At 58.2% G+C, this 14474-nt stretch overlaps 3 protein-coding genes across 4 annotated transcripts; 1 reads left to right on the top strand and 2 right to left on the bottom strand.

The window, feature by feature from the left end:
• Window positions 1-241: 241 nt before the first annotated feature.
• Window positions 242-2310, bottom strand: TNFRSF12A (TNF receptor superfamily member 12A). Its single transcript, XM_001089176.5, has 4 exons — window positions 2134-2310; window positions 1302-1406; window positions 932-1066; window positions 242-850 (listed from the first exon to the last, which is right to left on the bottom strand). Exons 1-4 carry the CDS (start codon window positions 2225-2227, stop codon window positions 795-797), a joined length of 390 nt encoding a protein of 129 aa, XP_001089176.1. The 5' UTR covers window positions 2228-2310; the 3' UTR covers window positions 242-794.
• A 2058-nt stretch (window positions 2311-4368) lies between these two features.
• CLDN6 (claudin 6) lies at window positions 4369-7834 on the top strand. 2 transcript variants are annotated; one of them, XM_077983586.1, is made up of 2 exons: window positions 4369-4403; window positions 6530-7834. In XM_077983586.1, the coding sequence occupies exon 2, from the start codon at window positions 6551-6553 to the stop codon at window positions 7211-7213; it is 663 nt and encodes a 220-aa protein (XP_077839712.1). In that variant the 5' UTR covers window positions 4369-4403; window positions 6530-6550; the 3' UTR covers window positions 7214-7834. The 2 variants fall into 2 exon arrangements, with proteins under 2 accessions (XP_077839712.1, NP_001180762.1); NM_001193833.1 differs by having other exon boundaries at window positions 4378-4403; window positions 6535-7335.
• A 698-nt stretch (window positions 7835-8532) lies between these two features.
• Window positions 8533-9186, bottom strand: CLDN9 (claudin 9). The gene has a single exon (NM_001193829.2). It carries the CDS (start codon window positions 9184-9186, stop codon window positions 8533-8535), a length of 654 nt encoding a protein of 217 aa, NP_001180758.1.
• Window positions 9187-14474: the final 5288 nt, after the last annotated feature.

The following is a 14474-nucleotide window of genomic DNA, read 5'->3' as shown; positions in this document are numbered from 1 at the left end:
GGCTTCAGTCTAGAACCTGGGGCTTTTGGGGATGGTGGAGAGGGCAGAGGTGCGGGATGCTGGGGTTTCTCCTCAAGATCTTCCCTGGAAAACTGTTAGGGCCAGCCAGGTCCTGGCCGGCTGAGTTCCAGGCATTGAGAATGTGTGAGTCAGAGCCTCACCCCCGCCCCCGCGGCTGGCTGACTCACTCCCTCCCTCCAGCTCAGGGGAGTCAGTCGGGGATCACTGCCTCTCCAAACCATTTAAAGTTAAAGATTCTTTTATTAATAAATTCTCCCTCCCCTCCAAACTCTCCCCAAAATAAATATCTCCTCCCCTCTTTAGGGAGTTGGGGGGGTCGGTATCTTAGGGCCAGCCCTCCTAGTGGGCCAGCCCCCTAGTGTTAAAAATAGGTCCCTAACCCCCCAGGGTGACCCCCATGGTGGAATTTCAGGACATCTGAGTGAGTGGGGCCTAGTGTCAAGTCTGCCCCCCAAGTCAGCCTGGCCCCCAGGGCCTCTAGGAAGGAGGACACCCCCCCCGTGCAAATGCTGCCGTTCCTTAGTCAGTGTCAGCTGTTTTGTGTGAGCCAGCGTGAGGCTCCCTTTCTGTTCTGGGGCCAGAGGCAGGGCAACCAGACACCTTGGAAGGTTCCCCTGAACCCTGGGCCCAGGCCTCAGAGGTGATTCACCGCCCCCCACCCCCCTTGTGGTTGGAGGAGCTTGGCTCCTGCCGCGTCTGGGAGGCAGAGACTGGCTCTAGAATGGATGAATGAATGATGAGTGGGCGAGCCCCGGCTGGCAGGGGGCACATTGTCACTGGATCAGCGCCACAGCTGGGCAGCCCTCTCCGCCGGTCTCCTCTATGGGGGCTGCAAGATAAGAGGTGGGGTCGTCAGGGGCAGAGAAAAGGTCGAGTGCTGACAGGGCTGGGCAGGCCAGGGCGCACTTACTGGTGAACTTCTCTCTCCTGCGGCATCGTCTCCAGACCAGAAAGCCAGAAAGCAGCCCCAGCACGAAGGTCAGACTCAGAGCGCCCCCAAGGATGGGCCAAAGCAGCCGGAAGGGGGCAGGAGGTGCCGCAGCGCCTGGGGGCGGGACTCGGAGTCAGACCTCGCCCCTCTCCAGGCCAGCCCCGCCCCCTAAGACTGAGCCTTCAGCCTTCTCCCAACCGTGGCCTCCTCCCTGACCCGGGCCACCTTCCAACTCCCACCTTCTCCCGATTGACTTCCCCGATGCAAAGCTCTCGGCCCCCCTCTCCGCACCAGCCACCCTCTCTCCCAGTCTGGGGTCCGCTGGCCACTGGCCCTGCCCCCCACTCACAGCCCAGGCAGAAGTCGCTGTGCGGTCGCGCCCTGCAAGACGCGCAGTCCATGCACTTGTCCAGGTCCGCGCTCCAGGAACTGCCGCGGGAGCAGGGGGCGGTGCCTGGGGAGGGGGCCTCGGGTCAGAGGCTGGGGGCGGGACTCGGCTATTCTGGGGTCTGAGGTCAGGGTCGGCCGGCTCGAATAACGTGAGTCACTGGCGCCCTCCCCGCGCATTCCTCACAGGTGACCGCACGGCCCGACCGGGACACGGCAGCTCCGGGAGGGAGGGCGTAGCGCGGGACGCTGGGGGTGGGGGGGGGTCAGGTCCCCACAACCCCCCTGCCGCCGGCGAGTGACTCACTCCTGGGCACCGGGCCCGACCCCGGTCCCTCCCCCCGCATAGCTGGGCACTGAAGTCACCGGATGGAAGGGGGCACCCCACATGGTATAGAGGGCACAGACCCTAGTGCCTCTCGACGGCCTCCCCAACTCGTCGGTCACTGGGGCTAGTTAGACCCTGTACTGACCAGGCTGGGGGCGTGCCCCTTCCTAGACTAAACATCCCGCCCTCACTTACTTTCTCTCTCCACTTCCAAGTACTTTCGGACTTTCGGAACCGAAGAACCCACCCCAACCCCAATTGGACGGTGGGAGAAACTGAGGCCCGGATTGTGAATGAAACTTGGAGAGTGATGGAAGTTCCCACAGCCGGGAGCGAGCTGTTAGAAGGCCACCTGAACCCAGATACCCACATCCGCCTGTTTCCCCAGTTCCGCGCTGTTCTCCAGGCACCCAATCCGGCTCCCGAGCCCCGGATCGGGGTTCTCCGACCCCCAAGTCCCGCGTACCTGGCGCTTGCTCCCCAGCCACGGAGCGCAGCAACGCCAGCCAGAGCCCCAGCACGAGGAGCCGCAGCAACCGGCGCAGCGAACCCCGAGCCATAGTGCACGTCCCGCACCCGCCGCTGTCTGCGCCCGCCGCCGGCCGGCAGGGACCCACGGCCGCCGCCCCGCCTCCGCCCCCGCCTTCCGGGGCGGAGCTCTCGCCTCCGCCCGCCTTGAGTTTGGCTGCGGGACGCCCCGCCCCGCGGGGCCCGCTCAGTTCAGTCATTCATTCAACAAAGTCCTGGTGCGGGAGCTGCCAGGACCCCGCAGGGACGCAGACCCCTCCCTTGCCCAGCAGGTGATCTAGTCCAGCGCGCGTGGGGTGGGGAAATAAAAAATCAGACACGAGTGCTCTCTTCGGCATCTCATATAGAAATCAGACATGAACGGCCGGGCGCGGTGGCTCACGCCTTTAATCCCATCAATTTGGGAGGCTGAGGCAGGCGGATTAGGAGGTCAGGAGTTCGAGAGCAGCCTGACCAACGTGATGAAACGCCGTCTCTACTCAAAATACAAAAATTAGCCGGGCGTGGCAACGCGCGCCTGTAATCCTAGTTACTCAAGAGGCTGAGGCAGGAGAATCGCTTGAACCCGGGAGGCGGAAGTTGCAGTGAGCCGAGATGGCGCCACTACACTCCAGCCTGGGCGATAGAGAGTCCTTCTCAAATAAATAAATAAATAAATAAATAAATAAATAAATAAAATCAGACACATGAACAATCCATGCAGAGATCACTGCAGCTTCCTTTTTTTTTCCTCCCCTTGAGATCGCGTCTTCCTCTTGTTCAGCCTGGAGTGCAGTGGTACGATCACGGCTCTCTGGGCTCGAGTCTCCCACCTCAGCCTCCCAAGTAGGGACCACAGGCACTGCGCCAGCACACACGACTAATTTTTGTATTTTTTGTAGAGACCAGGGTCTCACTATGTTGCCCAGACTAGCCTGGCCACTGCAGCTTTCTTAAGGCCCCTGGGGGTATAACAATTAAACCTGAGGTCAGGAGTTCGAGACCAGCCTGGCCAACATGGTGAAACCCCGTCTTTACTAAAACCAAAAATAAAAAAAGAAAGAAATTAGCTGGGCGTGGTGGTGGGCACCTGTAATCTCAGCTACTTGGGAGACTGAGGCAGAAGAATTGCTGGAACCCGGGAGACGGAGGTTGCAGTCAGCTGAGATAGCGCCATTTCACTCCAGACTGGGCGACAGAAAGGGCCCCCATCTCAAAAAATCAAAATAGGCCGGGCGCTGTGTTTCAGGCCTGTAATCCCAGCACTTTGGGAGGCTGAGGCGGGCGGATCAGAGGTCAGGAGATCGAGACCATCCTGGCTAACATGGTGAAACCCCATCTCTACTAAAAATACAAAAAATTAGTCAGGCGTGGTGGTGGGCGCCTATAGTCCCAGCTACTTGGGAGGCTGAGGCAGGAGAATGGCGTGAACCCGGAAGGCGGAGCTTGCAGCGAGCAGAGATCGTGCCACTGCACTCCAGCCTGGGCGACAGAGCTAGACTCTTTACAAAAAACAACAAAAAAAATCATAACAACATAAAAATAATATTATCTGGCCGGGCGCGGTGGCTCAAGCCGGTAATCCCAGCGCAGTGCGAGGCCAAGGTGGGCGGATCGCTTGAGCCCCAGAGTTCGAGACGCCTGGGCAATATAGCAAGACCCTGTCTGTACAAAACATAAATTAGCTGGGCGCGGTGGCGTGTGCCGCCTGTAGTCCGAGCTACTCAGGAGGCTGAAGCGGGAGGATCGCTTGAGCCTGGAAGGTCGAGGCTGCAGTGAGCCGTGATCGCACCACTGCACTCCAGCCTGGGTGACACAGTGAAAATATTTCTCTAAAATAATACCAATAGTTTGCCCTGTAATTTGTAACTTAGGACGTAGTTACATAATAAAATGCAGACTTATCTCCATTTTACGGAGTAGGGAACGAAGGCTCGGGTAGGTTAGGTGAGTTCCCCATGTCATCGCGCTGCTTAAGTGGCAAAGCGGAGACTCAAGCTCTGTTCTTCCCTAAGCCTGGCGCCCTCACCCTGGGTGAGTCTGGCAGCTACCTCAGCCTCCAGCGCCCCCCTCTGACAAGCCTGGGATTCGCACGTCCGCTGCCGTCGGGGACAGGGTCTCTGCCCCTCCTCCGGGGCGGTGGTCCAGTGACGTCACCGCTTCTTTAAGACCCCCGCCTCCGCCCTATCCCGACACTCGGCCTAGGAATTTCCCTTATTGTCTTCGCAGGTGAGTCCCGGGCAAGTGTGAGTGTTGGAGAGACGCCTCTTGGGGCCGGGTGCAGGGTGCTGGCGGCGTGGGTAGGGGTGCGTGCGAACTCGGGCTGCGGCCACCTGGATGCGCGAGTCCCTCAGGGGGTCGGGCGGTCTGCGCCCAAGCCGCCGAGGTGATCGGGTCCTTCGAGGCTCCCAAGGGTTAAACGCCCCTCCCCCCTCCCCAGGGACAAAGACACCGAAACCCCGCGCGCCCCTCCCCCACCTGTCTTGCCTTTCGGGGCGGGGCTCCCCTCCCCCTTCCCCCTCGCTTGGGGGAGCAGACCTTGCGGCCACTGCAGCTATAGAACCCTTCCTGGGCGAGCGGCTCCCAGGCTGGAGGGGTCGGGTGGGCCCGGGCGCCCTCGGACAGAGTCGGGCCTGCAGTGCATGGAAAAGAAAGGGGCAGGGGCACACTCACAGGGGAGAGGCTTGGGGCGCCTAGACCAGCGTGGCCCCGACCCTAGCTCAGCCAGAAGCCTAACGGCCGGACCTGGGCGTTGGGGCAGCCTGCCCCAGCCAGTCTCCCCAAGGTGACCTGCTCTGCCCAGGCCTGGGACTCCCGGCTAATGAGTAGAGCCTGCCCTCCGGCCACTGCTGGCCGGGATAAGTTTAGGTCCAAGCTGTACAATGGAAGAACTCTGGGCAGTGGGAGGCCCCAGCAGTGGGAAGCCCTGGTCAGAGATGACCCCCTCCGCGACCTCCAACACTGCCTGGGATATGAGGGGACACAGGTGCAGGCCAGGTGGTGGTGGGAGAACTGCTGTCGAGGGGAATCTAGCACAGCATTTGGTCTAGAATTCACAGGAAAAGGCCCTCAAGTTTTGAGGCTATGCTCTCCAGCCCCTAGGGGAGGTCAGAAGGGTGGGACCAGGGAGTCATTGAGTGACTTTGGGGAAGGAACTGCTTTTAGGTGGAGGATTAATGATGTTTTTCTTCATCTCTCCTGCCCCTGGTGTCTGCCAGCCTAGGGTGTGGAACCAAGTTGTGAGGAATGTTGGGTGGTGGGAGGAAGCTTGGGATCTTCAATCTTAGTGTTGAAATTAACAAGTTTTGGTCCGGTGCGATGGCTCACACCTGTAATCCCAGAACTTTGGGAGGCTGAGGCAGGCGGATCACCTGAGGTCACGAGTTCAAGACCAGCCTGGCCAACTTGGTGAAACCCCATCTCTACTAAAAATACAAAAATTAAGGCCAGGTGCGGTGGCTCATGCCTGCAATCCCAGGACTTTGGGAGGCCGAGGCGGGCAGATCACGAGGTCAGGAGATCGAGACCATCCTGGCTAACACAGTGAAACCCCGCCTCTACTAAAAATACAAAAAATTAGCTGGGCATGGTGTCGGGCGCCTGTAGTCCCAGCTACTCGGGAGGCTGAGGCAGGAGAATGATGTGAACCCAGAAGGAGGAGCTTGCAGTGAGCCGAGATCGCACCACTGCACTCCAGCCTGGGCGACAGAGCGAGACTCCCTCTCAAAAAAAAAAAAAAAAAAAAAAATTATCCGGGCGTGGTGGTGTGCAGCTGTAATCGCAGCTACTTGGGAGGCTGAGGCAGGAGAATCACTTGAACCTGGGAGGCACAGGTTGCAGTGAGCCGAGATTACACCACTGCACTCTAGCCTGGGCCACTGAGCGAGACTCCTTGTCTCAAACAACAACAACAAAAAGAAATGGACAAGTTTTGAGCCTTAAACTCAGGGCTAGAACTGAACCATTCTACACGGAGATTGCTTGGAAATCACACTGTCTTCTCATCCTGCTTTTTGCTGCCTTGCAGCCTGATCACTGGCTCTGGCCTTGGACTGTCATTGCATAGGTTTCATCCTGTTATTTTTCATTTGCACTCAGAATAGCCAGGGCAGGGCTGCTTGCACATTCACTGTTATGAGCCAGTGCCTATCACATAACTAGAAAGAATAATAAATGCTAAAGCATTAAGTGTTCATTTTGCCCATGAGAAGTGAGGCTCAGGGAGCATGTCTTGACCGAGTTCCGGGATGTGATGACCACTTTCCATGGTGTATGCCCCTAGTGTCCTGTCCACATGTGGCCTGAGGTCTGGGCCTGCCAGGCCTCACCTTGCTGTGCTTCTGTCCCAAATACAGTGCAGCTCCTTCAACCTCGCCATGGCCTCTGCCGGAATGCAGATCCTGGGAGTCGTCCTGACACTGCTGGGCTGGGTGAATGGCCTGGTTTCCTGCGCCCTGCCCATGTGGAAAGTGACCGCTTTCATCGGCAACAGCATCGTGGTGGCCCAGGTGGTGTGGGAGGGCTTGTGGATGTCCTGCGTGGTGCAGAGCACCGGCCAGATGCAGTGCAAGGTGTACGACTCACTGCTGGCACTGCCGCAGGACCTGCAGGCTGCACGTGCCCTCTGTGTCATTGCCCTCCTCGTGGCCCTGTTCGGCTTGCTGGTCTACCTTGCTGGGGCCAAGTGTACCACCTGTGTGGAGGAGAAGGATTCCAAAGCCCGCCTGGTGCTCACCTCTGGGATTGTCTTTGTCATCTCAGGGGTCCTGACGCTAATCCCCGTGTGCTGGACGGCGCATGCCATCATCCGAGACTTCTATAACCCCCTGGTGGCTGAGGCCCAAAAGCGGGAGCTGGGGGCCTCCCTCTACTTGGGCTGGGCAGCCTCAGGCCTTTTGTTGCTGGGTGGGGGGCTGCTGTGCTGCACTTGCCCCTCAGGGGGGTCCCGGGGCCCGAGCCATTACATGGCCCGCTACTCGACATCTGCCCCTGCCATCTCTCGGGGGCCCTCTGAGTACCCCACCAAGAATTACGTCTGACGTGGAGGGGAATGGGGGCTCCGCTGGCACTAGAGCCATCCAGAAGTCCAACAGCTTTGGGATAGGTTGGTATCTTTTGTTTCTGCCTTCTGCTGTTTTTCTTTTGACTGAGGGTATTTAAAATTCATTTGAAAACTGAACCAGATGGCTCAGACTCCCACTTAGGCTCTGCTGTTTCTCACCCTTGGATGATGGAGCCAAAGAGGGGATGCTTTGAGATTTTGGATCTTGACATGCCCATCTTAGAAGCCAGTCGAGCTGTGGAACTAACGTGGGGGCTGCTTGCTGTGCTGGCCTTTGCAACAAGACAGACTGTCCCCAAGAGTTCCTGCTGCTGCTGGGGGCTGGGCTTCCCTAAACGTCACTGGACAGCTGCCCCCCATCCTACTTGGGCCTCCGGAGCTCCTCTCATCACCCCCTGGAAAAGCGAGTGACCTGCTAACAAAGGACTGCCCACCCCCAGAACTTCTGACCTCTGGCTCTTCCATCCTGATAGGACGTCCACCCCCGGGGCCAGGTCCCAGCTATGTAGACCCCCACCTCCACCTCCAACACTGCACCCTTCTGCCCTGCCCGCCCCTTTACACTCACATTTTTACCAAATAAAGCATGTTTTGTTAGTGCATTTGGTGTTGCAGGGGGTTACTGAGTGCCCACCCTGGCTAGGGGAAGAGGTGGGCATAAGTGAGTCATGATCTCCTCTGCCCATGGCTTGAGTGAGCATACCTACCAGGCAGAACCTGGAGCCAGACCTTGGCCTGACAGCCACCAAGGGAGGCTACCTGGCTGTCCCTGCCCAGCCCTAGTGGCGGCACACAGATTAGAGGGAGCCCAGTTACAAATGCTCTTTATTTCCAACTCGCGGGTGGGGGTGTTGGGGAGGGGAGGTGATGGGCAGGCCCTCCCTGCCAACTCCAGGGTTGGGAGGGCATGGTCTGCTCCTTGGTTTTGGAGCCAATGAGCTGTTGCCCTTTCGGTGAGGTCAGGGTTCCTGGGACAGGGGAGGGCTCAGAAGAGAAGGAAGGCCAGCCAGTATCCTGGGCAACGGAAGGAAACAACTACCGGGGAGGCGGGGGCAGGCCAGGGTGCCCAACACCTCTAGGCTGCCCAGCTTGGGGGAGAACATCAAAGGGGACCCCATTGAGAAGAGCTCAGCCAGGCCAGCTGACCCAGCCCTGCGGCCAGGTATAGCTTAGGCTTTTGGAAAGTGGGTTTTCCTGGGGAAGGAGGTTGTGGTGGAGCAGGGCATCTGGTCACCAGGCCAAGGTGGAAGGTGCGGAGCAGTGGGGAGCAGCGGGCTCCCAGGGGAAGCCTCTGCCTCACACGTAGTCCCTCTTGTCCAGTCCAGACGCGCCTGAGCGGGAGGGGATGGAGTAGCCCAGCCTCGGTCCACGGGGCCGCTCGACCTGGGGCGGGGGGCACGTGCAGCAGAGGAGCCCCCCGCCCAGCATAAGCAGTGCGGCTGCCGCCCAGCCCAGGTAGAGGGAGGCTCCCAGCTCCCGCTTGAGGGCCTCAGCCACCAGGGGGTTGTAGAAGTCCTGGATGATGGCGTGCGCCGTCCAGCACACAGGGATGAGCACCAGGATGCCAGCGAGGAGGAGGATGACTCCCGCGGTGAGCATGATACGGGCCTTGGCACCTTCATCCTCCACACATGTGGTACACTGGGCACCTGTGATGGCCAACAGGAGGCCAAGCAGGGCCAGCAGGAGGGCGATGACACAGAGGGCACGTGCAGCCTGCAGGTCCTGTGGCAGTGCCAGCAGCGAGTCGTACACCTTGCACTGCATCTGGCCCGTGCTCTGCACCACGCAGGACATCCACAGCCCCTCCCACACCACCTGGGCCACTACGATGCTGTTGCCGATGAAGGCGGTCACCTTCCACAGGGGCAGGGCACAGGACACCAGGGTCCCCAGCCAGCCCAGCACAGCCAGGGTCATGCCCAGCAGTTCTAAGCCAGTCGAAGCCATCTGGCCCCTCGGTTAGGTCTTCTCAGCCCCAGGCAGCCTAGGTGACTCAAAGGGTGTGTCTGGTGTGCTGGGTGGGTGTCTCCGTGCCCAGCAGGAGGGGAAGGCTTGTTGGTGTCCCCAGGCCAGGCCAGTCCTCAGTTCTGTGAACCTCTTGAAAGGCTCCTCCTCTCCGTGCCTCTTGCAGGTGTCTCTGGTCCTTGCAGAGTACAAAGCAGACTCCTGGTCCCACTCAGCTGAGTGGTGGGTGTCACCTTGAGGGGCCTCTGCCCATCAAATGCCGTGAGGGTGCTGCTGCTCTTGCCACCCTGCTGTCACACCTGGGCTGAGCTCACACGGGCCCTCCGGATGCACTGCCAGGCTGAGGACATCTGCGTCCCCTGCGGGCTGGCACAGGTTCCCACCAAGCGACTCTGACAGTGCCACCTGAGGACTCTGCAGGCTCTCAGCTGCAGGCGGGGTTTTAAGGCCCAGGTAGGGGAGGAGCAGAGTGAAGTGCAGGGAGGCCAGGATAGGGGAGAGCTGAGCCATGGGGAGGGTGCGGGGCTGGGGATTCATGGGCAGCGGGTGGATGAGGGGCCTGGGGGGTCAGTGGGGGACGCCACGACTGAGTCAGGGGAGGAAAAGCATCCATAGCATCTGTGCATGTGGGAACCAAGGGTAAAGGAGGGGAAGATGGAGGACAAGCTGAGGAAGAAGAGAGGGATTGGGGGCCAAAAAAGTAACAGGCTCAGGACAGAAACACACACAGGGGGCGTTGGCCTGCCTTCCTGAGCCTCCTCCTCCCACAGCCCCTCCGGCCGCCTCTGCTCTCCCCCAGCCCAGTTTCGTGATGCAAACATGCCCCAGCTCCCCGAGTATCACACACCCCCACCCGCCTGGGACTCTCAGGAATCTGATCCATCCCCGTCTCAGCCCAGTGGCCCTGCTAGCTCCCAGGGGAAGAGCCCCGCCCGTACTGTTCCCCGGACAACAGGTGCCTGGCACCCAGCTCAGGTGGCATCACCCTGGCAACGGCCTAGAAAACTACCCCCCCTTCAACCTCAGCTCAGGTGCGCTCTTGCCACCCCCGCTGCTGAAACCAAGGTTGAGCTGAGCTGCCTAAGGTCTCCAGAGGCCAGAGGATAAGGGGCCTGTTGTGAAGATGGGGGACCCTCAGGAAGGGGGATGGAGGTGGGAGGGGCTTGGGCTGGAACCCAGGGTGAGGCGCAGCCCAGGATACAGTTATCTTCCATGAGTGGGTGAGTGAGTGGCCAGTCAGGCCTCCCGGGACAAGACACCCCAGAGGTGGGCACGGGAGTTAAGTCCGGGGACTCAAGTGTCCCCAAGACCTGCCTTCCAGTGTGCAGGAAATCCTTTCCTCTGGAAAAACTCCCTCAGAGCCTGTGATTCCACTCACGGAGACAGCCTGGGAGTCCCAGTGACCGAAGCTCAAATCCTGACCCCTATCTGGGACAGATCATGGAAGGTCAAGGTCCTTAACCTCCTTTGGTCAAAGACCCACTTGAGAAACCCCATGGGACTCACAGAAAAAGCACCCACAAAAATGTGCCCCTCATTTGTGGGGGAGTATTCATGAACTCCCTCAAGCCCCTGCCCAGGTGCTAAGAACCTCTGAAGATTGTTGTCTGAAAAGGGGGTGTGACGGCCGGGTGCGGTGACTCACGCCTGTAATCCCAGCGCTTTGGGAGGCCAAGGCGGGTGAGTTACCAGGGCAGGAGTTTGAGAGCAGCCTGGCCAACATGGTGAACCCCATCTGTACTAAAAATACAAAAAAATTAGGTATCCCAGCACTTTGAGAGGCCGAGGCAGGCAGATCAGGAGGTCAAGAGATCGAGACCATCCTGGCCAACATGGTGAAACCCTGTCTCTACTAAAAATACAAAAGTTAGCTGGGCATGGTGGCACGAGCTTGTAGTCCCAGCTACTCGCTACTCTGGAGGCTGAGGCAGAAGAATCACTTGAACCCAGGAGGCGGAGGTTGCAGTGAGCCAAGATCGCACCACTCCACTCCAGCCTGGCGACACAGTGAGATTCCGTCTCGGAAAAAAAAATTAGCTGGCTGTCGTGGCGGGCGCCTGTAATCCCAGCTACTTGGGAGGCTGAGGCAGAAGAATCGCTTGAACCCAGGAGGCATAGGTTGCAGTGAGCCGAGATCGCACCACTGCACTCCAGCCCAGGTGACAGTGGGAGACTCTGTCTCAAAAAAAAAAAAAAAGAAAAGAAAAGAAAAAGAAAAAGAAAAGGCGATGTGAGGAAGATTCCCTCTATTCACACACTTTCCAGGGAGGTACAGAGGATCCTCAGAGTGGGCCCTCACCTGGGACTGCCTCTCACTCGCCTGGTGCTGGGAGGGCTAGGGTGTGCTGGAGCCCACTGGCCAGTGCGGGCAGGGCTGGGGTGCCCACCACACACATCTGGTGGCTGCACCACTTCACGGCACTGCCTTCAGGGAGCCAGTGGCCAGGCACGCCCCTGCTCAGTGCCCCTCACCTATTCGGTGGGACATTATGTATAAAGGGCTCTAACCTCAAGGAGCGTTCAGGGTTCAAATCCAGGAGTATGAGCACCACTTCTGTGAAAGGTTTTAGCATCTTTTGGGTCTGGGCACTGAGGCTTACACCCGTAATCCCAGCGCTTAAGAGGCCAAGGTGGGAGGATTGCTTAAGGCCAGGAGCTTGAGACCAGCCTGGGCAACATAGTGAGACCCCATTTCTAAAACAAACAAACAAACAAAATACAAAAATTAGCTGAGTGAGGTGGTTCCTGTCTGTAGTCCCAGCTACTCAGGAGGCTGAGGTGGCAGGGTCTCTTGAGCCCAGGAGTAGTGAGCTATGATTATGCCACTGCAGTCCATCCTAGGTGAGACCCTGTTTCTATTTATTTTATTTTTTTATTTTTTTATTTTTTTTTTTTGAGACGGAGTCTTGCTCTGTCACCCAGGCTGGAGTGCAGTGGCCGGATCTCAGCTCACTGCAAGCTCCGCCTCCCGGGTTTACGCCATTCTCCTGCCTCAGCCTCCCGAGTAGCTGGGACTACAGGCGCCCGCCACCTCGCCCGGCTATTTTTTTGTATTTTTTAGTAGAGACGGGGTTTCACCGTGTTAGCCGGGATCGTCTCTCGATCTCCTGACCTCGTGATCCGCCCGTCTCGGCCTCCCAAAGTGCTGGGATTACAGGCTTGAGCCACCGCGCCCGGCCCCCTGTTTCTATTTAAAAAAAAAAAAAAAAATGATACTTTTGGAAGAGAGATTTATACTTTCCTTCAGATTTGCAAAGGGGCCTTGACCCAAAACAACTTAAGATCCTCCTCTGCAAACACAGAGACTGAGGCCAGCGCCAATCAGCTGGTCTGTAAGGTAAACAGAAGCCTCACCTCCTCTTCACCACCCCTTTCCACTGAGGGGGGCTCTTCCGGTATGAGGGGCTGACCTGGTGGCCCCACAGAGTCTGGAGAATGGGGGGTGATGACAGGGGCTGGAAAATGGCTGTCGATGGACTCAGGGAATCTTGTGGTGGGTTTGTCTAGCTCACCCAGCCCCCGGGGCTTGGATTTCACAGGGTGGGGGTGGGGAGAGCGAAGAATTGCAGATGGAGGCAAGCCGGTCAGTGGGCTCCCTCGCAGCCTTCCAGGGGCCTCCAGGAATCCAGTCGCACAGGTTTGGGCAGCTGTCAGGAGGCAGCAGCAAGCCTGGCTCTCTGGAAGGCCCCCCACCCTGCAGCCCCATCCTAGGGGCTATTCTCTCCCCTAGGCCAGAACCAATCCTCCTCTTCCTAGGGCCTAAGGTGATCGGCTCATCCCACTTTTTCGAGGGACATTCCCAGTTTGAATATTGGGTCCTGCATCCCAGGGAAACCGGGACAGCTGGTCCACTTGCCATCGGGCCCTGCGGTTCCACAGGCAGCTCTAAACCCTTACGTTGTAGCCCAGTGGCGGGCTGCACACATCCGGTGAGCATTGTGCCTGGAAAGGGCATAAGAGGACCCCAGGGTTTTTTTGTTTTTGTTTTTTGAGACGTGAGTTTCGCTTTTGTTGACCAGGCTGGAGTGCAATGGCACAATCTCAGCTCACTGAAACCTCTGTCTCCCGGGTTCAAGCTATTCTCCTGCCTCAGCTTCCCAAGTAGCTGAGATTACAGGCATGTGCCACCACAGTCAGTTATTTTTTTTTTTTTAATTTAGTAGAGACAGGGTTTCACCATGTTAGGCTGGTCTTGAACTCCTGACCTCAGGTGATCCGCCCGCCTCAGCCTCCCGAAGTGCTAGGATTACAGGCGAGCGCCGCCACACTTGCTCAGCGACCCCAGGTTTTTTAAATTTTGTTTTTTGAGACGGAATCTCGCTCTAACGCCCAGGCTGGAGTGCAGTGGCGTGATCTTGGCTCACTGCAACCTCGCAACCTCCGCCTCCTGGGTTCAAACGATTCTCCTGCCTCAGCCTCCCGAGTAGCTAGAACTACAGGCATGCACCAATATGTCCAGCTAATTTTTGTATTTTTATTAGATATACGGGGTTTCACCATATTGGCCAGGCTGGTCTCGAACTCCTGACCTCGTCATCCACCTGCCTCGGCCTCCCAAAGTGCTGGGATTACAGGTGTGATCCACCGCATCCAGCCAACCCCAGGTTTTTAAGACTCCAATTCCTCTTTGACCCAACATCTCCAGATTGGAGCAAGGAGGAAAGCAAGCCAACACTCCAGGGACTAGCCAGCTGCGTGTGTGGCGGCTGCTCAGTGGACACACATACCCCCACCTCAGGGACCAACCCGCTGAACTTGCCTTCACTGTGGCCTGGTGTGGCTTCAGCCTCCTCCCACCCCGACTCCCACTCCAGGTCTCTAAGATAAAACAAAGTATCTCTCCAAGCCCCTTGGGGAGAGTAAAAGTGGGGAAACATCTCAGAGCCTAGGAGAGGCTGGAAGAGGGTGGTTGGGGACCTGCCCACGGTGGGAGGATTCCCAGGACACATGGGCAGCAATTCACCTGTTGTCCTCAGCCCTCGCTAGGCCTGGGTTGGGGAGGTCCCAGACCCTCTCCTAGGCCCCCGTGCACCTGGATTCAGCCGGATCTTGGGAACGGAAGGGTTAAGGTTGGGGCTGAATCCGAGACTTCAAGGGCCAGAATGCCATTGATATGGAGAAGTGGGAGCCCCCTGGTGTAGTTACCATCTCAATGGCACTTTAACACATCCAGTGAAGTCCCCTCCCCCATCCGCCAGGTCGGGGGAAAGAGGTGGGGGAGGGGAACCTTCCCCACTGTACTACCCTGGGAGGAAAGGAAGTCGGCCCTC

The sequence above is a fragment of the Macaca mulatta genome, chromosome 20, assembly GCF_049350105.2.
Source record: "Macaca mulatta isolate MMU2019108-1 chromosome 20, T2T-MMU8v2.0, whole genome shotgun sequence".
NCBI lineage: Eukaryota > Metazoa > Chordata > Mammalia > Primates > Cercopithecidae > Macaca > Macaca mulatta.
This window is presented reverse-complemented; position numbering and strand designations above follow the sequence as displayed.

Bases quoted from the DNA above. Each gene is read 5' to 3' on its own strand.
- CLDN6 (XM_077983586.1), top strand. From the start codon at position 6,551: ATGGCCTCTGCCGGAATGCAGATCCTGGGAGTCGTCCTGACACTGCTG.
- CLDN9 (NM_001193829.2), bottom strand. From the start codon at position 9,186: ATGGCTTCGACTGGCTTAGAACTGCTGGGCATGACCCTGGCTGTGCTG.
- TNFRSF12A (XM_001089176.5), bottom strand. From the start codon at position 2,227: ATGGCTCGGGGTTCGCTGCGCCGGTTGCTGCGGCTCCTCGTGCTGGGG. The intron at 1,407-2,133 runs GTACGCGGGACT...CCCCCTCCCCAG, and splicing joins GGCTGGGGAGCAAGCGCCAG to GCACCGCCCCCTGCTCCCGC. The intron at 851-931 runs GTAAGTGCGCCC...CTTATCTTGCAG, and splicing joins CAGGAGAGAGAAGTTCACCA to CCCCCATAGAGGAGACCGGC.